Raw genomic sequence first — 27,329 nt, forward strand, 5'->3', positions numbered from 1 at the left:
ATAATTTATAGTTTAGCTGGCATTCGTGTGTATGAAATTTATATTGAAACACGTTTTAGTGATAGGGAAAACAGAATAATGCCGTATTTCCGATTTCCTTGAAATCCTTGAAAAAAGGCTTTACCCATAATAAATGATTGTTTTAATAAGATTGTTATAGACAACAGAGGAAGAGTTTCAACTGAATTTCAAGTGTCAACACAATATGTAGGTTTGACCAAAGTATCACCAGAAATGCTTGTCCCTTCACATGATGTGCCATATGGTATGTATAATAGGAGATAGGAAAGGATAGCATTTCCAGTTAAATGCTACTATAAAACTCACCCCTTGGCGAGGTTGTAAAGACTTGTTTATTGTAATACGTTTGTGCTTGATTTCGAAGAGGCGTAAAATACAAAGCTGCTTTATTTGCTACTATTTTGATAACGTAACATTCAACATTTAAGACGAAAAAAAAAAAAGCTATTCACTTTTGCAGTTGTGCAGTTGCTGACACAGTCAATGTCCTGTCCCCACATGTCGTTTCAATTCCAATCCACGACGAAGGCAAACTAACCAAAACCACCCGTGCACCTGTCCTGCTCAAATAGACACAGAGGTCACCCGTCCCGCTCTGATCGTCACCTCGCACCCCTTGTCTCGCTCAAATAGACACGGCAGTCACTCCCCCGCTGCTGGGCGAGACCTTGTCCAGGTCCTCCATGACCAGGTCCTGCTCGTTGACGTTTCTGGACCTGCGGGACGTGTTGTTGTCCAGGCTGTTCAGGGAGACGGGCTCCACCGAGGCCCCGGGGTTGGCCGGCAGCACCGAGTTCCCCTGCAGCCGGTGCGAGTAGGTCTTCCTGCGATGGCCGTTGGCCGAGCACAGGCCGAACTTGAAGACGGCCTGGAAGCCCCGGCGGAAGTTCTCGTTGAAGAAGCCGTAGATGATGGGGTTGACGCTGCTGTTGAAGAAGGCCAGCCAGTGGGCGAAGGGGTAGATGTAGATGTTGATGACGCGGTGCTGCTGCACCGTGAGGCTGGCGTAGTCGCTCAACATCATCAGCGTCCACAGGGGCAGCCAGGACAGGATGAACAGCAGGGCCACGACAAGCAGCATCTTGATGACCCTCTGCTTCTTCTTGGACACCGTGTGGCGGTTGTCGTGGCCCGGTTTGCCGCCCGTCGGCACGGCCGACTTGAAGAGCGTGATTCCGATGCGGGCGTACATGATCACGATGAGGGACAAGGGGGCGAGGTAGATGTTGGCGAAGAGGACCGTGGTGTAGATCTTCCTCATGCCCTGGTTGGGCCAGTTTTCTCGGCACCAGTAAAAGGGAGTTGTTTTGTTGTTGTATCCTAGCAGCACACTGATAGTTTGCTCCTTGGTCACCTGCAGCATGACCCCAGAGGGACACATAATGGAGATGGCCAGGACCCAGATAATGACTATAATTAGGGTGGCTGTGGACAGCGTCAGCTTCTGCTTGAAGGGGTATACGATGCATCGGAACCTGCCCGCAGATCACATAAGAAGAACAAAAGTTAGTTGTAGTCCACTTCAAACAGTAGATTTCAGAGGATTTCAACTCATAAAATATTCAGCATTGAAGACATATATTGGATGGTATGATGCACTCCCAACCTTTATGGTTCTGGCAGAGACATGTCAAAAGTTCATGTCAAACCCCTTGGCTAATGGCACGGCAACAGCAACATTACATCGATTTTTGAGGCTAAAAATGTTTCCTCTGCAAGTTCAAAGTTCAAAAGAGGGCGTTTAACCTGATTTGGTTTTGACCAGCATGCTCAAACCCACACACAGTCCATCTTCTCAGGCTACGTTTACATGATGACCATCTGAACAGAAGACGCAAAAGTGGCGTCGCGTCTTCACTTTTTATTCCACGTTTAGACAAGCGTTTTCGGGAGGATATCTACGTGCATACGGTGACGCAAAAGAGTGTGGAATTCGATTGGGTATGCATGTCAGGCGTCTAGGTGGTGCTGTGATACACTATCACACAACACCGCCATGTCTGAGCGCATGCGTAGAATCTTCCTTCTTCTCTTATCTGCACCGCGAAAACCCAAACATATTTACAGATCCTTCTCTGTTCAGTAATACTATCTGTACATATTCTGTACATTTCGTGGAAAGACTTAGTTTATTAGAGCTGCCAGAGCAGCTTGACGGTCCGACGCATGGAAATAATCGTACATGTTTGTTTATTTCCCTGTACTGGCGCTGTATGTGACGTAAACGCGTACGCGACGTGAGCAGATCTAAGCAGAGTTTTGCGTCTTGGCAGTGTAGACGGAAATGCTACGGCGGAGCGTATTCATGTTTTCCACTCTGGAGGGTGGTTTCAGATTTTTGCGTTTTTAAGCCCCAAAAACACCGTCACCGTCTAAACGAAAGGCACTTACGATCAAATATTTTGTCGGAAGTGTCCTTGTGTAAACGGGGCCTCAGAAGGCATGTAAAAACTGTCTGAGAGAGAGATTTTTATTTATATTTCTGTTGGCTGTATTGTGCATCTACACTTTAGGGTCAACAAACCCTTCAAAGATTGGGTATGGACTCTTCTGGGGCCCAGTTCCTGGAAGTGGTTTGTTATTCACTCACTCCCATTTAGCTTTCTCCCTTTTTGTAGTACATACTTGGTTATCCTTTGTTTGACTTAAACTGCTTTGGCAATATAAATGTTAATTTTCCAATGGCATCAAGGGTCTTGTTAAATTAAATTAATTGTATTGAATTGAGAGCACGAGAGAGAGCGAAAGAGCGAGAGCCAGAGGAAAAGTAAGAGAGCGAGTGAGAGACAGGGCCGTAGCCAGGGATTCAACAATAGTGAGGTGGGGGGGGGGGGGGTGCCCAACGTCTAAATTGAATATTCTGAGAATCATCTCAGAGAAGGTCTTAACTGTTTTTGTTCCCAATTATACTTTAAGCAACAAAAAGGGGAGACCTGAGCTCTGTGACCTCATAGCTGGCTACGGGCATGGGGAGCGAGACGGGGGGAGAGGGAGAAAGAGAAGGGGGAGAGGGAGAGGGAAAGATAATGAAAGCAAGGAGAGGGTGAGAGAGGGTAAAAAAAGACGGAGTGAGAGAGGGAGGGGGTGAGGGAGCAGGTGAAAGAGGGAAGATAGACAGAGAAAGATATAAAAAGAGGAGGGGAGCAGGAGAGAGAAGTAGGGAGGGTGAGGAACAGAGAGAGGGAGAGCAAGAAAGAGATAGAGGGGGTGAGGGGAGAGAGAGATCAAGAGAAAGGGGTGAGGGCGAAGAGAGAGAAAGATCAAGAGAGACATTGGCCCTCATTTATCAAATGAGCGTACGACAGAAAACGTGCGTAAAATGGACGTACGCTCATTTCAACGTTGAGCTTGGCATTTATCAATTTGAACGTGAGCGCAGGCTGCGATGAAATCTCACGTCAGGTCTGAGCTCGTGTACGCAAGTTTTTTTGGCGCAACATACGGGTATTTCAATGATGAATAGTGCAGCACAAGTAGCCCATGTTCAACATCTGTATTAATTACTAAATAAATTGGAATTAGCCCAGCCGTTCAAACAATTACAATCAAGTCAGGCCTAATTAAAAACAGTATTGCTATGAAAATAATTAGAATGTGACAGGTGAAATGTTTATTCAGCTGTCTATATTAACAGGAGCTTTGCCAAATAGGTCTCAGCGATGGCAGATCTGGCTCTGTTAAGGACCTCAACGCACAGACGAGAGAGTTTTTCGAGACCGCGCCTATTTTTTTAAGGAGGGCGATGAATGGCTCTTGAGTCGTTTTCGTCTCCCAAGGCATCTCCTGATGGAGCTATGCAATGCTTTGGAGCCACAGTTAAGGCGAGAAACTAGGCGATCAAACGCAATACCTGTGCAGGTTTGCTCTACCTTGGGATTTTTGGCCACCGGGATCTTGCAGCGGGAGATCGGGGACAGGTCTGCTATTTCCCAGCCAAGTATTAGCCGAACCATGCCAGCAGTTTTGGCAGCTATAATGTCCCTCTCCGAACGTTATATTAAATTCCCATCTAATAACGATCAGCAAACTGGAATCAAACGGGATTTGTATGCTATTGCTAGGTTTCCAAATGTGATTGGTGCGGTTGATTGTACCCATGTGCGTATGAACCATCTATTAATGATTACGCGTACATCAACCGCAAAAGCTACCATTCAGTTAATGTTCCGATTATTTGCGATGCCAGAATGTCAATCCTGAACATGGTAGCCCGATGGCCTGGGGGCACGCATTCTTTTATTTTCCAAAATAGCAACGTTGGGCATCGTCTACATCAGGGCGCACTACATGGTCAGAGTCATCTCGGTGAGTTACGCTGCAGTCGCACTGCACCGGCCTCCTCCCGTTTCTTGCTTGGCCGGCTTCACAGCCGCAACACGTTTTTTGGTGCTGAACTTCATGTCAGACCATTTTTTCTTCACCTTATTCGGAATTAAATAACTTTAACGGAATGCAAACAATAGCATGTGAAATGTTTTAAGCTGGATAACAGAAGTTGTACATTTAATTTATTATTTAATTAATTTAATTAACAAACCTCTTCCGTAGCCCGACGAACATTGGAAACACTATTCACTGCAACAGTTATTTCCTTCCATATAGCATTCTTTTGCTGGCCTTTAATGCCAGCTTTTAGGCTACCAAATAAAACCAGACGGTTCGCATCCACCAGTGACCCGAGCGTCTCCATTTGGGGCTCGGAAAAATTCCTCTATTTTACCGTTGGACGTTTCTCCCTGTCGTAAAAGTTAGGGGCGAGACTTCTGAAGACGTGCTTTTATATGGGCGTGTTACGTTAATTACGATCGATCTCAGCCGCCGTATTTATCAACACCAAGATCCTTCGTACGCTGGGATTGGTGTGATACGAAGGTTTCGTAAATCTCACGTGGGTCCTATCGTAAGATGAATCATGCGTTCAGATTTGCGTTCATTTCTACGTTTGTTTGATAAATGAGGGCCATTGTATCTTACCAGTATTGTACACATTATCGTTATCGACTTGTGTTCGTAATATGCATGTGTCCCCCTGTTAATATACATTGCCATGGACAGTATTATGCGCTACGTGTTTAGTTTGCGTGTGTTTAAACAGATGGAGGCACACACGCGCGCCCGCATTCATTTATTCTTTTTAACGCTCACTCGCGGTGAAACTATGTTATCTCACGATCAAATACTCATCAATCCTAAAAGTTATGGGCTTGTACACAATGTCTGTGTCAGGAAAATATGTGTGTTGCTGTACAGTGTTTGCAGATGCATTGATTTAAATACAACTTATTACCGCTGTATCAGGTTTTCTTTCCCAAATATTTTAACCAATGTTATCATTTACCCTAAAACGAGATTTTGTTTTGGAAGGCTGGGGTATAGCCTACTACTTTCGAGTTTATTATTGTTATTATTATTATTTTAACGTGTGGCATAGCCTACTACAGTGTTTATTCATGCAGCCCCTATCGAAAAAAAAAAAATCCACAATCCACAACATCATCATAATATTTAAATTAGGCAAATCGTTAGAATGTTTGTGCTGTGTATAGCCTTCTGGCGTGTAAGCTTATGTTGCAGTTCCGACCTGCCATGGTACGTCAAAATAGCAACATTAACTGCGCTATCCGCTAGTGCTCTTAGACCAGGTATTTGTCAGTCAGTTGCGCAACTGCTTTATCGATCTGAAGGGTAGCAACATGTATCATTTGCGCCGGAACACGCAACTACTTTTCGCCGACACGCCTCTCAGGGCGCAAGTTTAGTGGCGCAGGTTTGCTGAGGGGGGAAATCGGCTTTGCGCCGGGCTGCAAACTAGCAAAGATACGTGCATCGGTGTAGAAAGTAAATTGCGCTGGATGCAAGATAGGGCCCAGAGAGAGAGACGGAGCGAGAAGAGGAGGAGCAGGAGAGAGAGATGCGAGAGAGAGAGAGAGAGAGAGAGAGAGATGCGAGAGAGAGAGAGAGAGAGAGAGAGCGAGAAAGAGACAAAGAGAGGGAGACAGAAAGAGAGACAGAGAGAAAGAGAGAGAGGAGAGAGAAGAGAGGAGGGCGTGAGGCTGTCGTGTCATGTCTCCTCTCTTCACTGTGACTATTTCCCGGCATAGTTTTCACAACCAGTCACGGCCCCGTTCAACATACTGCTGTCGGCGGCAGATTGAGGCGCATGCGCTGACGAATTACCAAGCGATTCGGTAGGATTAGGATTGTGGCTGCCTGCCGTGGCTGAGTGAGTGGTTTTGACATCTGGGATGTTATGAGTAAATAAAAACAAGAATTAGCGCAGCCCGATGGTGTTTACAACAGCAAGGCCGACCAGGCAGGGACGGATGCCATTTGCGTTGTCGATGTCAGGGGGGATCAAGACAAACAAACACAGACGGACGGAATTAAAAGTTCGTGCCACTTGGATATATCAAGTGACGAGGGTGACGACCGCTTCTGGGTGGGCTCTAACCGAATCTTCTCCGGTGTTGTCTTGTTGACATCCTCCAGAAAGATTCCAATACCGTATGCGCTCATTAATGTGCTGATGATAGAAAAAATGGTTGAATGGCGTTGAATGTAAGCCCCATGATGAAGTGGTAAACAAACTTGGTGAAAAAAATAAAGCTGTCCAAGTTAGCCTGTCCTGTCACTCCGTCACTCTGTCGAGCGAGCGTCGTGCCGAGCACTGAGCGTCCGTGTGACGCCCGTCTGAGATGTGCCCCCCTCTGAACCATTAAAGGGGACCTATTAGGCTTTTTCGACTTTTATGACCTATAAACGTTGTTATAATGATTGATAGTCATGTTTAACCATACTAAAGTGTCAAGTAATGACGTACATGCATTTCGACGTATTCCCTGCTGACAGTCTGGGGTTGGTGTGCAGATCGCTCAACACTCGGGAAAACGTTTGCGATTCACTTGTTCACATTTCCGGGAAATCATCTACGTAGAGGCACTCCTGCCGCGCCCCCATATGCCTGGTCAACTCTGCCCGCGTGCGCGCTTCAAGGAACGTAACCAATCACAACGGAGTTGGGTTGGCAGGAGGGGGGCGAGGGGGCGGAGAAGGACGAAACCGAGCGTTGACAGAGAACGCTGAAAGCGCCCAGATGAGAGGAAGAGTTTCTCGAAAATCGACATCGTTTTTTGTGCTGTGATTCGTGTCAGGTTGCGCTATAGGAGTCATTCATAAGAAATGAAGACCAGAAAAGTAGCATAATAGGTCCTCTTTAACGAGCCCCACGGCCGCACCACTTATGGCCACGAGGCTCGTTAATGGTTCAGAGGGGGCACATCTCGGACGGGCGTCACACGGGCGTTCAGGGGTCACTTCCCGTAACACCCGCGGTCCGATCCACAGCCTGCACCCTGCACCGGTTTACCTGTCAACTGCGATGGCGACCAGCGTGAACACCGACGCCGACACGGAGATTCCCTGCACCATGCCGCTCATTTTACACACCAGGCTTCCAAAGGGCCACCCTGTCAGACAGAGAGACACACAGAGACACTTGAGCATCGCTGAGCACACGTCCGCTCAGTGTGTGTGCATGTGTGTGTGTGTGTGTGTGTGTTTTGTGCGTAGACATAGACATAGTCATTGATGAACATTATATAATATCACACTCTATTATCGCTGAGAACACTTCAGTTGAGTATGTGGGGGTGTTGGCATGAGTGATAGTTTGTGTCTTTGTTTTTTTTTGTGTGTGTTTGCACTTGCATTTGTATGCGTGTGCATGTGTGTGTTTGTGTGTGTGTGTGTGTGTTGGTGTGTGTGTGTGTGTGTGTGTGTGTGTGTGTGTGTGTGTGTGTGTGTGTGTGTGTGTGTGTGTGTGTGTGTGTGTGTGTGTGTGTGTGTGTGTGTGTGTGTGTGATGAACATATATTTCACACTTTAGCATCGCTGAGAGTGTGTGTGTGTGTGTGTGGGGGGGGGGGGGGGGGTGTGCAAACACAGATTTTCACCACATATGTCTGTACAGGGTAGCATACATATGAGGGTCCCCCCGGGAATAGAATCCTTCTTAGCTCAAGGGGTTTTGAACTTGCTCAAGGGTGGTTCATCATTGCAGACAGCCAGCCAAAGGGCGCTGTCACTGTGGATGTGCTCCCCTGTCCAACTCAAATGAATCTTCAACAGGGCAGGAAGTCCGCCATCCCGAGCATGACGGTGACCCTACAACCGGTGGCCAATCGCAATCGAGCCCGTACTTCAACATCGACACGAATTCTTTCTTGGTTCTTTGTTTAACGTTATTGCACAATATATCAACATTTCTATGCGAGACTCTGTTAGGTCTTTATGTCCTATCAGGAGTGATGAAGTAGCTATCCATCCATCCATCTAGCTTACCTAAAGGGAAGACACACACTAGGTCTGGATGGATGGATGTCAAGGACACCCAGGTGACCTTGGGTGTCTTGAAAGGCGCCTCTAAATTAAATGTATTATTATTATTATTATTATTATTACTAGTGCAGGGATGATTTTAATAATACAAAACAGCGCGGCGACTACGGTCCATGAGTCTGATTTATGCTGTTGTCTTGGTAGTCCCCCTGGCCCCATTATTTGACGGTATGATCGTCGTGATTACTCTATCGACTGCTTACTAGAGCTTGATATTCAGAGTGCATTGCTGTACCCTTGGATTAACCCCAATCACAGATCCCACTGAGAGGCGATGGATCAATGGATACGGTTAAATGCTGCATACAAACAGCTACAACTTGAAATGCACTCCCGAGTTGAAGTCTTTGGGTCAAGCGATGGGTTAGATGGTGTGATCGGCATAGGGCATAAACGTGGACTGAAGCTGCGATGATTCATTTGGCTAGTGTGTGTTCGTTCCCTCGAGGGAGGCTGTGTGTGTTGAAATGAGGGGGACTACATTTCCCAGCATACGATGGCCGTCCGATGTAGAGCCTTGTCTGCAGGGCCAGAAGGACGAATTGGAACGCAGCTCCATGAATCACAGGCTGTCTTTGTATGTTGTTATTCAACCCGTTTCCTCACATGTCACAGGAAATTGTACAATGAAGATTATCTGATATGGGGTATAAATGGTACCTAAGAATGATGCATTAAGTGACCATTCATGCTTTGCAGCATCAATGAACAAACCGTAATGGTGTGTGTGAGTGTGTGTGTGTGTGTGTGTGTGTGTGTGTGTGTGTGTGTGTGTGTGTGTGTGTGTGTGTGTGTGTGTGTGTGTGTGTGTGTGTGTGTGTGTGTGTGTGTGTGTGTGTGTGTTCTTTGTGAATAGACAGTCATAGATGTACATCTATATCTAGACAGAAAGGAGTGTGTGTGTGTGTTTGAGTGGGAGTTTGTGCGTCTACGTTTGCGTTTGCGTGCGCCCATGCGTGTGTGTGTGTGTGTGTGTGTGTGTGTGTGTGTGTGTGTGTGTGTGTGTGTGTGTGTGTGTGTGTGTGTGTGTGTGTGTGTGTGTGTGTGTGTGTGTGTGTGTGTGTGTGTGTGTGTGTGTGTGCCCATGGATGCCTGTGGGTGCATGTGTGTTACCGTATTGGAGTGTGTTTGTGCAGGATTTATTCATGACACTATGCAACCCTTTGACACAGTTAACAGGAGTTTGCCAAAGCAGTGTGTAACAAGGAGGAGAGCCCCAGGAAGTAGTATCTGCGAGTCTGTGGTGTCTTTCCACTGTCCTAGGAATAAAGGACCAGCCTGGATAGAGACTAATGGATGGAGGATGACAACAGTATCATCAATTACAGAGTCAGCCCATTCCACGACAAGTCGACCTTGGACAATGATCTACGGAACCTGCCTCACCCACAAGGGAACCAGCATTGTGGGTGACCCCAGCCACCCCTCACACACCCTTCAGCCTCCTTCCATCTGGGAGACGGCAGCCTCCAGGCCGGCTCCACCAGACTGCTCAACAGCTTTTTCCACCGGGTTATCAGGAAGCTCGACTCTCTCCCCTCAGTCCCTTCCCTCCCCTCTGCCCCTATGAACTCTGGACTCTGAAACCGCCTTCAATTTCCCCCAAGAACTCTGGACTTCTTACCCATAATGTTCCTCATATTGCCCATTTCAATCCAATTACTTTTTTAGCTTTATTTTATATATACTGGTTGTTGTTTTTTGCCTTACCATTGAATTATGTTGCACTATCTAGAATTGATTTGTTGTAAATATTACTTATGTTATTTAATTGTACCTAATTGTACCATCTTCTCCTTATTGCACCGGTCCGTGAGACAAACGCAAGTTCATCCCCCCTGCAACTCGACAACTAAATGCTCTGTAGTTGTGTGTGTGTGTATTGTTGTATGTTACTGTGTCTTTATGTACAACAAGCTGCTCAAACAAATTGCCCCTAGTGGGATTAATGAAGTTGTATTGTATTGTATTGTATTGTATTGTATTGCGATTCCTATTTGTTTGGCACATATTTTGGAATTGACAATAAAGCTGACTTGGGCTTTGACTTTTGACTTTAAGAGCCCTCATTGAAAGGTTTTAAATGAGGGCTCGATTGCCCCATGTCATCGGGGCACCAGGTCGCAGGGGTATGCGTGCCCTAGGACGTGAAATAGCGCATTTATCATGTGAAAGCAGTCAGTTGACTAGTGTGGTGTGTCACACTATACACATCAAGACTTGATGTTGCTGATAGCAGGCAGTTAACTAGTGCGGCGTCACACTATATATACCCAGACTTGATGTTACTGATATGGAAAGAGCGCATGCTCCTGTGTACCCACTCACTTCAAGGAGCCGAGATTGAATCTCATCTCTTCCCCTATCGAGTTATTGTAAGTGGTTCTGTCAAAACCCCCTTTGTTTGAATGGGCTACAAAAGTGCTACCCTTTGTAGCCCATTCAGACTAGAAATGTAATGTGAGGTTCTAAGAATAAGCTTGACACAGCTACCAATTAGAAACTAAATAATTTACCTGCAACATTCGTCAGCACCTAAATCAATGGGAGCCATCACCACGCTCGCTCAGAGCTGTAATTTGGGCGGCAGCCAAATAGTTAGACGGGAAACAACCAAAGCCAAAGCAGGTTTATTTCTGAGCGTGTTCGGGAAAGGCTTGCTCTAAAGTAAAATGTACAATAGCATAAAGATTAGCTGTGGGAGCAACAACAGCATGAATGAGCGGTTCTTTGGTTCATAACTCTGTCAATACTGCTTCTAGGCTCTTCTTTAGTCGGTGCACTGAGGATCAGATTGCACTTTTATACCGTCGGTTGAAGGCTTCCACTAAGAGTTCCCTGAGATAAACATGGCTTTGAATGTGGTTCACTCAGAGACGACGGGCGAAAGAGTTGGACTATAATATAGAAGGATGACCAAGATATGGTTTGATGATTAAAAAATCATAAGCACTGATTAAAAAACGAAATTGGACAGCTGACTCATGCATCACTTTTACCTAATGAAAGTCCTTCCCATTCGACATGTTGGCCAGTGAAGGCTGTGCCTCACCAGACGCTATCCACTGCCCAATCTATTGCTGGAAGTTAAACAGATATCCAAATCCGCAGGGAAACGAACTGCCTCAGCCTCTCCTTTTTAAACCTTTCACAGCATCGTTCCTGCGTAAATCCTCGTTCGCTAAACAAACCCTACAAACTAAATTCAACCACAGCAAAGTCCTCTCCAAGCTGGCCATACAAACCATAAGGTATATTGTATTAAACTCCTGTACGAGGCATAAAGATGCAATCTGAGAGCGCACCTGTGAGCAGGGCCGTCGTAAAGGGGTGAAAGGTGATGACGATTCTAGGGGCCCACAGCCCAGGGGGGGCCCATGGCAATAAAATAATAATAAAAAATAAAAAAAAGTAACTACCAGCCAATAGTACTAGGCCCCCCCCCCGTCAACAATTGCTCCTTCCACCCCCCCCCCGTCAACAATTCAGCGCAGGGGGGCCCATCAGTACCTCTTGTATAGGGGCCCAGGACTTGCTGCAACGGCCCTGCCTGTGAGTCCCCCCCCCCCCCCCCCTTGCCCGTGCGCTCCCAGGTGTAGACACCAGGACGGCTGAGATTAGACCAAGGGGAACAGTGCTTCTATTGTAGTGCCTGCGATAAAAAAGAACGTCACATCGAAACAGAGAAAGAAAGAACCGGCGTCGGAGGGCGTCCTCCTGTGCGCCGCGAGACGGAGCAGAAACAAAGGCTGCGTCTTTTAATGGAAGACACGGGAGTGTGCCTTCGCCGCCAGGAGACGGCCCGCTGGCGAGCGTGTCTCCATCGGCCTCCCCGGAGACACCTCGCTATTGATTAACTGCTGTGTCTGGTTATTCAAACGGTGACAAGACAAACGAATTCCCCCTCTCTCTCTCTCTCTCTCTCTCTCTCTCTCTCTCTCTCTCTCTCTCTCTCTCTCTCTCTCTCTCTCTCTCTCTCTCTCTCTCTCTCTCTCTCTCTCTCTCTCTCTCTCTCTCTCTCTCTCTCTCTCTCTCTCTTTCTCTCTCTCTTTCTCTCTCTCTTTCTCTTTCTCGGTTCTCCCCCCCCCCTCCCCGTCGTCCCCCCAATCCCAGTCCCATGGGGGGCAGGGGCCCTGAAGCGCTCACCTGTGATGATGTTATCCAGCAGCGTGGTGGGCATGCAGAAGATGCCAACCAGAAGGTCGCTCACGGCCAGGTTGAGGATGAACAGGTTGGTGACCGTGCGCATGTTCTTGCTGCGCAGCACGATGAAGCATACCACGCCGTTGCCCACCATGCACACCAGGAAGATTAACAGGTAGGACGCCACGAAGATGGCCGCGATGGACGACTCGTGCAGGTAATATCCAACGTATGTGATGTTATTCCTGGGTCTGAAAGGGTTCTCCTCCTCCCATGACGATGTCGAGGAGATGTTGGGGAACGTCCAGTTGTCGTACGTCTGAGTGACGTTGCCGTCCGGTTCCTCGTTCATTGTGCCCCCTGAGGAGACAACGCGTGATGAGTGGTCTGCTCTTCTGATGCAATGCTTCATGCTTAATCCGATTTGTGATTATATTCATATTCAAGTCACCATATAAGGGATTTATGTGAGCCACGGATTACATAAACGTACATGGGTCTATGTAAATTGCACCGTTTTTGTTACTACTTTATTACCTTTCAAAACGACTTTGTGGTTTTCTACTTTGCACTCACGATGACAATGGCTAGACGCTAGATATGAAAATAGAGTAGGGCCTACAATCGTCACATAGATTTGAGGATGGCAAAAAACGTTGTCCCCTGCAATAGTAGGCCTATACCTTGTGTAGCCGTCGCTGTGTTGTGTTTCCCTCGCAAGAGCACGAGGCCTAGTTGATTATGCATGCCTAAAGTGGGCCAAGTACCCTGAATCTCAGCGGAGCAGGGTTTAATCAAAGTCAATATTTTGCTGCCGAAATCGTACGGTATCTACACCTTGAAGCATGCAAAAATGATCATACTGTGACCTGAGAATTTGAATCAGAGTAAATTCGAGAATTATGTTGGCAGACTGTGGAGCGCCAACAGGGGTCGAGAGGTGGAGCATCTCGTACTACCGCGTAGTAGGGGGATTAATTTAATTATAGAGACGCAAACCTGCACGAGTTTCCGTCCAAGGGACTGTAGTGCATAGAGAGTGGAGATCACATGTTCTATAAGTGTGCATTTAACGCAGAACGATTAATAATTGAATTACATGGTCACAGTATTCTTAGATAAATCCGCATGTCCTTCTTTCAAACGCGATATTATACGCGATAGAAGTTAGGGTGGAAAACATCAATTTCAAATCAGTTATATTTGCAATCCTGATTGTATTGTATGAATGGCCTTGACTACTAGTTGTATGTACATTTATGTATTTATACATTTAATTTTTTACTTTTTGGAATAATTGTATCCTTAGCGAGCTTTAGATGAAATTGGGGGTTGGCTTTGTTATTATCTTTAATTTCAGGGTAAACTCCGTAACAGCGAGAGGGGATTTGAGATCAAGAGACCGGAGCCAATCCGATAATTAGGTCGGTGGTGGTGGATACGTGCGTGCGTAATTACGCGTACGCGCATGTGTATGGGTGTAGTGGAAAGGGGTCGCGTCGCGGACCGCGGCTATACGACCGACTCACACACAGAACGGGACTCGGTTCGCCAGAGGGAAGGTACAGAACGATATGGGCTGTAGTAAATATGGCGAATAAACATAATCTAACCCTGAGATACAGAGGCCTCCCCCAAAAAAACATCTTGTCATTTTTAAATAGCACTTTATAAAGACTGAACGTGTAGTTGCAATTCATGACTGCATTCTGTGACTGTTGTTCTTTTTCTAAACATGCCTATAGGTCTACGCGCTGTGATCTTATTGCAATGTGATGTGTGGCACACTTTCTCTTCCAGGCTGCCTCTTCACGTCAGCCTCTTGAAACTTTGCGTGTCTTGGGAGTGCGTGCGTGCGTGCGTGTGTGCGTGTGTGCGTGTGTGTGTGTGTGTGTGTGTGTGTGTGTGTGTGTGTGTGTGTGTGTGTGTGTGTGTGTGTGTGTGTGTGTGTGTGTGTGTGTGTCTGTGTGTCTGTGTGTCTGTGTGTGTGTGTGTGTGGAGATCACGCCTGAGCAGCCCAGCTTCACCACGTTGTGCGTTCCAGTGTGGCACTGCGTTGATCACACACTGAAACTTCGTGGTGAAAGTGGGGTACGATAACGGTTGAAGACATGAGGAACAGTGAATAATCCTAAGTGTTTTAATTGGATGTGTTTGGTTATGAAAATATGTTCAAAATCTAAACTTTTCCCAATGTGATTAAACTGATCACAAATAACGTCGGCAAGGGCAAAGCGCAACCTTAAACCTGTTATAGAGATTGCCCGTATCATTTCACAAGTACAGGTGGGCTACACTATTAATATTGGGTCTTACCTCGTTTCAAGTTCCAAAGCAAAAAAAAAGTGACGATACCTTTTAGCCCCTCCAAAGAACCAGCCTCTGTATGAAGGCAAGCCGTGAGAAAAAAACAAAACACCAAATGGCTTAAAGATGGTTATGGTGAGCAACACCTCATGTTGTATTAGTCTGGTTTTTCTGAGCGTCTATGGGAGCCAATCACTCTTCTATTCAACGCGGGCTTCGCACGAGCATGTTGGCATCCTCTCACTTGGAGCGCAAGTGGAGGACCGGAGAGCGAGGCACCCAATTTGATGCTCTGACGTCACTAACAAGGGGTGGGACCGATGATGCGGCTCAAAATGTTGAGTGATATTCCGCTTGATTTTTTTCAGCTAGGCTCCCGGGAGAATATGAGAATTCGCCACAATAACGTATTTGAGTCGCGTGGAACCTTTTGTCGCAGCGTTCATTATGGGCACAGATGGTGTTTATATTGTCCCAGGCCTAATGTGTCTATAACTGTCCTAATGTGCACTAACGACGCGCATGCCAAGTGGCCATACAAACAGGATGGGGTGGTTACAGTTGCCCAATGCATAGCTATTTGTCAGTCATTATATAACCAAACTACAACATAGCACTTATAAAGAATATATATATATATATATATATATATATATATATATATATATATATATATATATATATATATATATATATATATAGATAATATATATATTATTCCAATGATGAATAAGCCTAATTTATATTACACTTCAACAGATTGCCTCTGCATTCATCTTCATTTCTGAACTGACATTATTAACCAACAGGTCAATAATTGCTTTGGCATTTATTAGCATATGACTTAAAAACATAGGCTAGGAGGATACTGTCCAGCAAGTGCAAATCCAGAAGCGCTCTTCTATAGGCATGAGTTATGTTAAAGGAGACATATTATGGTGTTTTCCCAACAAGTAAACATAGTATTTGAGCTCCAGAAAACATGTGTTTGAAGCTGTTTGCTGGAAATAGCTTTGAGGAAAAAAATTATCGTCTTCCGCTATTCCCCTCTGTTTCAGTCCCTTCAGAATGCGCTGTTTCTGGTGTCTGTAGCTTTAATGCAAATGAGCTGCTGCCCATTGACCAATGAGCTGTCAGACTGAACCACAGCATGGAGGAGAAGGGGTTGTTGCCGTTTGGTGACTCCTGGAGCTCTATATCTATATTATATCATGTAACATAATAATAATATTATATAAGGGTATTTATATAATCTATCTAATATCACGGCCAAAAGCTATGTGTGCCTCGGATGATATTATGAATAATAAAGACTGTGTCTGACGTCTCTGGTACTTCCACAAGTAAAGACTCGTAGTGGGGGATATCTCGGCCATAGTTGAGAAGAATTGGGGGGAAGGAACTTTGGCATTGACCCTCTGAAGTCCATGAACCGCGACATGGAGAAGAAAAGGATTGTATTCCGGGAGCTGAGCCGCCGGACTGCCTCCGAGCTCCCCGCCGCCGGAGCTGCCGGCCGCCGTCGAAGCCCTCCAGCCGCAGTCCGGCCGTTCGGGCGGTGTACTCCGGGAGCTGATCTGGCGCCAAAGCTAGGTGGCAGCTCCAGCGGACTAGCAGCTCCGGCGGACGAGCAGCTCCAGCTGGGGTAGCTCAGCGGCAGTCCGGCTGCTCAGCTCCGGGAGTACAATCCCTTTCTACTCCATGTCTCCTCCTCCCGTCTTCCCTTCGGCAGCTCCGGCGGGGTGAGCTCGGCGCCAGAGAAAGGGATTGTACTCCCGGAGCTTAGCTGCAGGGCTAGCGCCGAGTTTCCCCCCCGCCGGAGCTGCTCGTCCGCTGGTCCACACAATCTTAGCTATGCACTGATTGGAGGGGAGTGGGGAATTGCGAGGTAATATTTAAATGTTACCCCTTCCTACGTAGGAGGGGGCGCCGAAACTGACTCGCTCGTTTGGTAGCTGGAGGCGGGCTGCTTCCAGAAATGTGTATCTCACTCAAAAAATCATGTACAGACTTATTTCAAAGTTTGTATGCGTGTGGGGGCACCACCTACCCACAACAACACCCCAAATCCCAGGAAAAGTGCTGTTTTCATAATATGTCCCCTTTAACTGATCTGTAGAGCAAAACGTCATTTTGAATGCCTAAGGCAAGCTGTGGTTGTTGTGGTGGTTGTTGTTGTTGTTTTTGTGAACGACACCTCATGCTTGTCCTCATAATTGTCAGTTCAGCTCTAAAGGTTTCCCACTGGACTGCTGAGCACGGTCCAGCAAGGACACACCTGCGCCGCCATCGCTGTTCTGCCGCGATGGTCACGGCGGTGACAAGCGGGCCGTGATGAATTGTGTGTCTGCCACACTGCCACATTAGCCTCTCGCTGCTCGTTTATCTGCTCCATTTAGAATGCAGAGACAGGGGTGTCCCGGTGGCTCACCGGGTAGAGCGTGTAACATATGGGCTCAGTCCTGGACGCAGCGACGTGGGTTTGAATCCTGCACGAGATCCTTTAGCTGCCTCTATCTCCCATACCTTTCACGGCAAGGCATTTTGTCTACAGCCCAAGCTCTGTCCCTCCACAGAATAAGTTGTGAGTGAAAAGGAAAAGGAAGAGGTCGGCTTTGACTCAGGAGGTACAGCAGCAGGTTACTAGTTTGATACCCGGCTCTACCTAGCCGAGCGTCGAGGGGTCATTGAGCAAGACGTCTAGCCCTAACCTCTCCCAGCGAGCTGGCTTGCTGGCTTGCAGGGCTGACATGGCCGTCGGTGTGTGAATGTGTGAATGTCAGGCAATAGTTGTAAAGTGCTTTGAGTGGCCACGGGTTAGAAAAGCGCTAGATAAACACAGTTTGTTTACTACAGCCTAAATCCTTATGCCAGGATCACGTAGTGACCGTATGACTCCTCCGCCAATGACAAAGAGAAAGGTATTGGCCTTCAAAGACAACTCAAACTAAAAAATGTGTAAACATGACACTGCTTAGCTAACTTTTCCTCGGTTTAGTTGTTCTGTTGTGCCAGCATCCCTCTTTCCTTTCGCCACGTGTACGCCAGAGATCCCTCTGTCATCCTATTGGTCCAAATCCAATAGTTGGCATGAAAATACCAGGTGTTCCGAGGGTTCCAGGTGTTCCAGATGCCACGGGGCATGCTGTTAACCGTGTCACACACTACACTGGGTACGACCTGATCTGACGTCCTGACGTCAGAAGCTCCGCATGAGGAGAGATTGGCTGCAACCCAACAAGAAAGTATCAAAAGTATGAAAAGTCCTGTTTTTCATCACTTTTTTGGACTGTGTTTACTTTGTGTGAGATATTGTCCGTCCCGGAGAGGCCAGAGTCGGCCCGGACAATCCGGTAGTACATCATCTTCTGTGAGCCATCGCCAGCTTGGCGTGGGACTCACTCCCCAATGCATAAAAAGCTTGGAAGTTAAAAGTCAGCCTCTGCTCGGCTTGGTGATGGACAGTGGTGACACTAAGTTGTTTCACTTGGGGCCCAGATATTATTTTATTAACCCCTAATCTTATAAAAAATAAAATGAAATTAACTTATTTTTTACATATATATATATGTATATAAAATATATATATATATATATATTTGTAAGGTCTGTCTCACTTGTATCCATTTTACTCTAAAATAACTTGAATGGAACTTTAGATGTCTGGGGATGAGCAGCACTGCAGTCAGGAAGCTATTTAAAGCTGTAATAAACTGCGTATTTTGTATATTTATGCAATGCATTATGAAAAAATGTGCATGCGCAATAAAGCATACAAGTTTTTTTGCCGTTTTGCCTTTCCCTCTGGGCTAAGCCCCGGATACTTCAGAAATCTAGAATTCTGCCCCTGGTGATGGACACACACACACACACACACACACACATGCATACACACAAGCGCACACACACACACACACACACACACACACACACACATATACGCACACAGACACACAGTAACACAGACACCCAGCCACAGACACAATGACAAAAATACACACAGACACACCAAATCTCTCTCTGACAGATATACACACACACATACAAATATATTCACCGGCGCACACACACATGAAAAGTGCACACACAAAGACACACGCACACACATACACACAACAGCACACACATGTGTGCGCACACTCACACATATATGCAAACACACACCCACACAGTCAGACAAACCAACACAAACTCATATCCACACACACACACATAGACAGACATACACACACACTCACAATCACACATCACACACACACACACACACACACGCAAACACACACATAGACAGTGAATTCACACCCAGATTGAAACAGTACATCACATGCCAGATGTCTCCCAGGGACTTTAGTTCTCCAACACGAGATTATGCGCAGCGGTTTACACAGGATGGACAGAAAAGGCTCCCAGCCGCATGTATTCTCAATAGTGTATCCTCAGGTCAACTTCAGCTACACGATCTATGTTAATGTATGTTGAGGCATGCACCGCATCACTAAAGATGACCATCGCATGATTAGCTATTGTGTTAATGATTTATTTTGCACTTAAGAAGCACTTAAGAAAAAAGAAAAATACAATGCTGATGTATGACTTCTATTATCTATAGTCCTCAGGCAGACAAACACCCATTTTCTGCATGCACAATATTGGTTTAACATTTGAACTGGTGATATTAAAGGGGATTCGAGGCACAGTACAAAGGAAATGCATTCACATAGACAGTATACACTGGTTCCCTAGCCACCCCCACACGCACAGGCAAGCACACCCACGCACACACACACACACACACACACACACACACACACACACACACACGCAAGCACACATATACACACACGCGCACGCACGCACACGCACGCACGCACACACACACACACACATATACACACACGCGCACGCACACACACACACACACATATACACACACACGCATGCACACACATACACACACACACACACACACACGCACGCACGCACGCATGCACACACACACACACACACACACACACACACACACGCACACACACACACACACACTGTTGTATAACAACCAGGAAGGGCAGCCAAGACCGCAGCCAAGACCGCAGCAGATCCCGCATCAGCGGACGCTCTGAGAGCAACCAGAGGTTACGGGTCGTGGCCCACCACCACTGCACCTGGCCGCCGATAGGCCAAGGTGACGTAGCAGGCCTATCAGCAGGCCTACCGCGTCGTCACTCAGTCGTATGAGAATGAACGGCATCTGCCGCTCCAGAGGACACCGTCTCTCCATACATCCGAGGTGCCCAGGGTCCAACGCTCAGTGGGAGCCAGTTGGCTTCGCACGGGGCGCTGAGGAGCAGCGGAGCGAGCGCTTTAAGAGGAGGGCAGCGATCACCTTCAAGCCATGGCTGTCCATCCATCCGCCAGCTCATTGCACACGTGACGCGGGGTATTCTTGTCTTCTTACAGGGTAGCAGTCACTACCAGCTGGTGGTTGGGCACGTGGCCATGGGTGGGTTGAGGGTAAATTTGTCAACCATTAAATCTGCATCTGTAACATGTATTCATTTCAAGCCTTGGCATCGGCTGCTTTGCATGAGCTGAATGGTTTTCGTTTTAATGTCTGACAGTTTTTTGGGGATGATAGGCGATAATCGCGTTTATCGAGTTTTTAGTTATTGCTCTTTTATTTCAAGTTAGTGTTTTAAAACTTTAAAACAAGTGGCAAATCAAACAGCGAATCAAAAATTAATTATTTTAAACCGGTAAAGCATTCTCATTCCGATATAACTTTTAATCCGATTAAATGATTCATCATTTAGCAGTTTTCATACCTTTCTGGCATCTTATTCGCTAAATTGTGATTACAATTACAATTAGGGCATTTGGCAGACGCTTTTATCCAAACCGACTTACATCGGTTAATACACTCTATTGCACACTATTGACACACCGATGGTCGAGTCAACCATGCAAGGCGACAGCCAGCTCGTCAGGAGCAGTTAGGGTTAAGTGTATTGCTCAGGGACACATCAACCTCTCGGTTACAAGGCAACTTCTCTACCTCCTGAGCTAAGCCGAACCCCTGATGCTAAGCACATTTCTCAAATTAGTTTTTCTATGGACTCAAGAGTATATTTAAGTGGGTTTTTTTCAAAATCTCAGCCCACCTAGTAATTCTAGACACTAGCTCCCTCTGACCTTCTTTGATCAGCTCAAACCAATGAATAAAATATCTATCTATTGGAAAAAAAAAATACATAGAACACATTATTATCTGATCAATATCAGCTATTGATGCATGTTTCAGGTCACATATTGTCGGTTAATGTGAGTGATGGTGGTTATATAGTGTTGTTGTATTACTGTAACAGATGACTCATATGACTCATATGACTACCTGTTCAAAGTTATTTTATGTGCTGCTGTGTTGTGACTGCCAGCTTGCTAGCCCATTAGAAGCTATTTCCGGCCTACTCGTGTTTGAGTACTCTGATTTGAATCATCACATTATATCATTCATTATCAAGTATATAACGCAATCACCATAGCTACAACTCAAGCAACTAGAGGCTGCTGACTGGAAAACAGCCAAAGTACAGAAAAATGCAAGAAAAGAGTTTGAAGATTTATATTCACTGCAGCTTTCAATGCAGCTTTACTTTACTGCTTTAAGACAGGATGGCACTGATTCCAGGCCATTAAGAAGTAGGCCCCAGTGGGGAGGCATGTGCAACTAGAGAAGGGAAGGCATGGTTGCCTCTCACAAGCTCTTCCCAATCCTCCCTTTAACGAGCAAATGACGACCGCCCGTCACACAACACTGCCCAGTAATTATCCGTCTCTGAGAGAGCGGAGAGTACACATGAAGAGGGGTATACACTACAGAATACAGCAGTGTAGTCAATGCAAGGTCATGACCAACTCCATGCATGTCTGGTTTAGCGATCCCAAAAACGTAAAGTGACGTGAAGTTGATATTATTGGGTGATATTGGTAAAGACTCAAAATCCTCAGATCGCAATATTAACATCCTCTGCACTCATCTGTCCAGCGACCGTGTATATGACCTCCTGCAAACAGCAAAAATTAAACAGCATCAAAGCAGCTTCAACTTTTGAAGGAATTCGAAGGGCAAGGCGAAGCCGATTCAGCTGCTCGTCCTAACAAAGCTGTGTTGGATGTGCAGCCAACATGGTGGATCTCAAAGGGCAAGGAGCCACAGAGAATGAGAGTTGCCACACTTGAAGCGCCATCCCAGACGCCCGTGAGCCAGAGGGGGTGGTGTGTGTGTGCATGGGGGGGGGGGGGGGTCAGTGGGCCTGTCTCCAAGGGAACATGTGTCATCCTCTTTCCATCTCAAGGAAAAACCTTTGACTCTGGATTGTCTGGAAGCCCATTGAAGAGCCGACTGACAGGGCTGCGACAGACTGTGGCCAACTGTCGTCCCTTTTGGGAAGGTTCTGTGGGGCTGTTCGTCACACAAAAATAAAGTATTTTATGGAGTTTGTGGTTGAATCACTGTGTTATATCCCCACACATATTTCAGGTTCGCCAAAGGGTTCCACCCTTTCTTTGGGTTATTTTATTCAATAGTTATGTGTTTAATCTTTGTTGTTTCTCTAAGGCTTTGGCCCTGTTATCCAAAATGTGAAAATAGAGAAATAGAAAAGTGTGAAAATAGAGAATAATAGAAAGCCTCTTCTAACTGACGTAATTGGTTTTTCAACCTTGTATCATTCAACCTCATTCAACAAAAAATGTCTCAACAATGTGAGTTGAAATCCCAAACTAGTAAATAAAGCTGCCCATTGCAGCATTTTTTTTTTTTCTAATGACATAATATTCTGCACACGCGTCTTTACCATAAATAATAACTTGTTTACCCTCTTATAATGCCTGCAGTGTGTCCACAGTGCACACACACAGCTAGTTAGCATACTCCTCAAATCAAAATAAAGGAAATTAAAAGCCTGAAGGCCCCAGTATAACTCCTTCTATGTTCATATTTTTTTCCCATGTTCTGCCATGCGTCACATGGAAAGGTGTCACAGTGCCTCATTGAATAAACAATCAGATGCCCTTTGCGTGTCTCCTCCAGGCAGATAGAATCTCCACCCTGGGGCAGGAAGGAGCACTGTGGTGGAGAAGTACCATCCTCGAGGGCTGACTGCCGATGCCCCGTGCAGTGGGGGGGTGGGGGGGGGGGGGGGGGGGCGTGCCGTCCGCCCCATTTAAAAAAGAAGAAGAATGTGTATATATATACATATGTGTATATATATATATATACATATATATTATAATGACCGCAGAACAAACACTCAAATGACATTCTGACTGCGATTCAAATTAACGTTATGCTAATAAAAAACGAGTAGAACACAACGTCTCCCTGTGATATGAATAAAATCTAAAACGAATAGAATGTTTGTGTAAGCGTACATACGGTAGGCCTATCGCTGTAATATGTGGGCTGATGAGAAAGAAAAAAATGTTGATTATTTACAATTGAGATTAGCCACAATTTCCATATTTGGCAAGTAACAAACCTCAAACTTCTTCTGAATGTCTGCGAGCGTGCACCTGTGCTCACAATCCGACTACACCGCTGGCCGCTGACCTAGCTGTTAATCCGTCGGGTTGGCAGAGGTTATGCAGAGGTGGTTAGGTATACTGAGCACCTGCGCACAGTGTGGCCTCACACCAGGTCCTGCCTGCCGTGTAGCTCAACCTGCATCACAGATGAGGGGCCTCTCTCTCTCTCTCTCTCTCTCTCTCTCTCTCTCTCCATCTCTCTCTCTCTCTCTCTCTCTCTCTCTCTCTCTCTCTCTCTCTCTCTCTCTCTCTCTCTCTCTCTCTCTCTCTCTCCATCTCTCTCTCTCTCTCTCTCTCTCTCTCTCTCTCTCTCTCTCTCTCTCTCTCTCTCTCTCTCTCCCTCCCTCTCTCTCTCTCTCTCTCTTTCTCTCTCTCTCTCTCTCTCTCTCTCTCTCTCTCTCTCTCTCTCTCTCTCTCTCTCTCTCTGCGGGCCCTCCGTACCACGTCGTGTCGACACACATTCATCATGAGCACTAGGCAACTAGTGCAAAGGCACACACCGCAACTGTCGACATCTGGACGAATTAATGATTTGAATATGGGATCATTTTTGGCGGTCACTCAAACTGCTTCCGAAATGTTGCTAGTTAGACATGCTGTCATTGGCTTGGCAATTCTGCGCCTCCCGGGCACACTTATGCTTGGCAGATCGGTCATGTTGGCTGGCGTTGCTTTTCCCTCCATGTGAAACACTACAATCCTAATGGCAGATAAGCGGGAGAGAAGAAGGTCAAATATGGGACAAACCCGGGATAAGTGGGATCGGGACTTCTGACTGTGTGTGGCCACTTCTGTTCTAGGGGTTTTCATACAAATGAAGTGGCGGCTATAACGAGCCCTGACTGTATCACATTTTAATTGTGATGGAATGAGGGTCCCACTTTCCCTCTCTCGTTCTCTCTGCTAAACAACGAGGCTTCATCTCACCTGCTGAGAGTTCCCCAAGTGAGACACAGTGCCACCTGCCAGCTGCCAGCTGCTATTGAGTTATTGAATTTGTGAACTCTCTATTAACTAGGGAATAGATGGAGAGAAAGTGAAAGTGCAGTGTGAAGACAGCACGGGTAATTGTATTGGGAGATAAATGTACATTGACCAGGTAGAAAACAACAGCCCGCCTCAGCGCGTATATATAGTAATAATTAATTTAACGTTCCATGTCAGTTAAGTGTCAGTTCCATGTCAGCTTTGTCCCAACACACACTTACACACACAAACACGGGCACGTATGCGCAAACATTCACACACAAAAAACACAAACACACACACACCCACCGCCATGCACCCCCCCCCCCCCCCCCACACACACACACACACACACACACACACACACACACACACACACACACACACACACACACACACACACACACACACACACACACATGACACATATGTCTTAATGAAATGAATGGCTGATTACTGATTACATATCACACACGTGCGCACCCACGCACACATACAAAAACAAATACACGCATGCACACAAACTACACACATACACACACACATGTCTTGATTAAACTAATTGGTGATTACATATCACCAGTAGAAACACAATGTTAAAATAAAGAACAATAACAACCCTTACAATATAATTCCAGCTCCCTGATTAATTGAGGATGAAAATAATATGTCTTGTCAGTGTCTGAGTGCAACAAATAGTGCATAAATAAATAACTAAATAAAATAAATACAACCAAATGAACCTGAACCAGACGAATGCTTCTTCACAAACCTCGCCAGTAATGGCTGACAACCCCTGTGAATGCCGTAAAGTGTCCAGATGGATATTTTAAGTATTTGATGTGCTTATTTATTCATAACAAAACTTCTTAGCTTACTGGCCGGGATGCCAGCACAGGCTTGTATGCTGTTGATTAGGAATGGTGCACTCTTCAGCACTCTCAATAAGCAGAGAGAGGCTAGTGGTTACTATTGTCTCTCTCACACACACGCACGCACGCACGCACGCACGCACGCACGCACGCACGCACGCACGCACGCACGCACACACACACACACACACACACACACACACACACACACACACACTCCCTTTTCCATATACATAAACAGACGCACACGCTCACTCTTCTGGTCACATCTCTATCCTACTCATACACAGTCACATGCATACGATGCCTTCTGTTCAGAGTGCTCAATGGATGAGAATAATAGAACAGCTGTCCCATTCAATCACCAGCAAACAAATGACAGCTTATCATGATTTAATGCAACAAGATAATATGGGCCTTTTTTTTATAAGGATAGCCTATAAGGCTTTATACTCATCGAGCATGCCAACATCTTTCTCTACCGCACACCAACCGATCAAGTAGCTGGCTTTAAAAGTTAAAAGTTATCTAATCATGGTTAGAAAACAACAACAAGGAAATATGTAAGACACTAATGTGGAACTTCAAGCTACCACAGCAATGAATACTGTAAGAGCTCTACTTTGATACATTCATTAAGACAGGAGGCAGATTATGTAATCGCAGGGCAATCCATGAAAGCCATGTGACAGGCTGATCAATCTGTCCTATTTTACACGATGCCTTAATGCAAACATGCATGTGTGCTTCCCGTCACTGACTTTGTCCAAGTAATCATTATATCTGCCACGTGATTCACAGCTTTCAAATGTACAACATTTGGGTTTGTATCTCTTGTAAAAATGGGACTCTATATATCTGTTCATCCATCCATCTGAGAGATGGAGAGTGGGAAATGTATACTAAAAAGATTTAACAAGATCTCCAATAAAAGCCTGTACTATATAAAAAGAAAAAACATAATTTTTGTTTTTGTTTTATTTACAGGTTTTTCATCAATCAATCCCAATAAATGTCATCCACAAGCAACCAAATGGGATAACAAATGGCAACATCATAACAAAAACAGAAACCAACAAATTTTATTTGCGAGGGGCTTTTAAACTGAAAGACGTGTCTGAACACAAATGATTCCGATAACGCTATTTGTCTGGAAGAACTTAGATGCTGTTTCTTCTGGAAAAAAAAGTGTTATTGTAAATTGTTGATTGTGTTGCCCTTGCACATAAGACCATATCCACTTGTGAGGCATTTTGAGGATTTATCACATGGAAATTGATTTGTGAGGGAGAATGTCACACAGAAATGAAAGTTTAATCCAGGTGAAATTGGAAGTCATGCAGTTCAGCTCATGGCTCACTTAATTCATAAGCAGTAAGTGATTTGGAAAGGACAGACTGTAATTGCAAATGTCCCATTGTCATTACCTGAGTCCTGAGATGATAAAGAGAGCAAACGCTTTTACCGTTATGTTTCATTGCATTTCACCAGGTTATTTAATTTTTTCCACACGGAGCATGGTACATCATTTTAGCAATTTCGTTTTTGAGAAAAAGGCTCATTACTTCATTGCGGAAATAATTTATTAAACTCCCGGAGTTGGCTATGTTTTCAGATCTCTGAGCTGTTTGTGGGAAAACAACAACAGATTGTTCTTCACATGAAACATGCTTAATATTTTACTAAATACCTCCCTGTGTTTGGCTTCGTTCCCAAGGAGATTTCTGGATCAGAGTATAATCAGTCAACTGGGGCAGCAAGTTTCCAGTGTTGACCGCAAATCCATAACTCATAATAGTATAATGTTGCAGCATTATCACATTTGCTTTGGTAGCCTAATAGGCTACCAAACGACACCGCACAACCCTGAGTTTGATATCATGTGCCATTGAAAACATTAATATTTTTCAGAAAACGACCCACCCCAAATAGTTCCACAGCAGGACTGGGACTGGACTTGCTACTTTGCGTAGGTCCACAGTCACCACCGGCTAGCTACTTTGCATCAATGCACGTCTATCGGTATGTTTCCATTTAGTCT

General features: G+C 45.6%; 1 protein-coding gene across 1 annotated transcript; it reads right to left on the reverse strand.

Annotated features, from left to right (window-relative positions):
• Positions 1–283: 283 nt before the first annotated feature.
• Positions 284–13,285, reverse strand: npffr2a (neuropeptide FF receptor 2a). The gene is made up of 4 exons (XM_056592435.1): positions 13,244–13,285; positions 12,564–12,920; positions 7,388–7,487; positions 284–1,496 (listed from the first exon to the last, which is right to left on the reverse strand). Exons 2-4 carry the CDS (start codon positions 12,910–12,912, stop codon positions 647–649), a joined length of 1,299 nt encoding a protein of 432 aa, XP_056448410.1. The 5' UTR covers positions 12,913–12,920; positions 13,244–13,285; the 3' UTR covers positions 284–646.
• Between the last annotated feature and the right edge of the window lie 14,044 nt (positions 13,286–27,329).

This window comes from Gadus chalcogrammus, chromosome 6 (assembly GCF_026213295.1).
Source record: "Gadus chalcogrammus isolate NIFS_2021 chromosome 6, NIFS_Gcha_1.0, whole genome shotgun sequence".
NCBI classification, from domain to species: Eukaryota; Metazoa; Chordata; class Actinopteri; order Gadiformes; family Gadidae; genus Gadus; species Gadus chalcogrammus.

Excerpts from the sequence above, each read along its gene's own strand:
- npffr2a (XM_056592435.1), bottom strand. The coding sequence starts at position 12,912 with ATGAACGAGGAACCGGACGGCAACGTCACTCAGACGTACGACAACTGG. Across the intron at positions 7,488-12,563 it reads GCTGGATAACATCATCACAG|GGTGGCCCTTTGGAAGCCTG; the intron begins GTGAGCGCTTCA and ends TCTGTCTGACAG. Across the intron at positions 1,497-7,387 it reads GTCGCCATCGCAGTTGACAG|GTTCCGATGCATCGTATACC; the intron begins GTAAACCGGTGC and ends ATCTGCGGGCAG.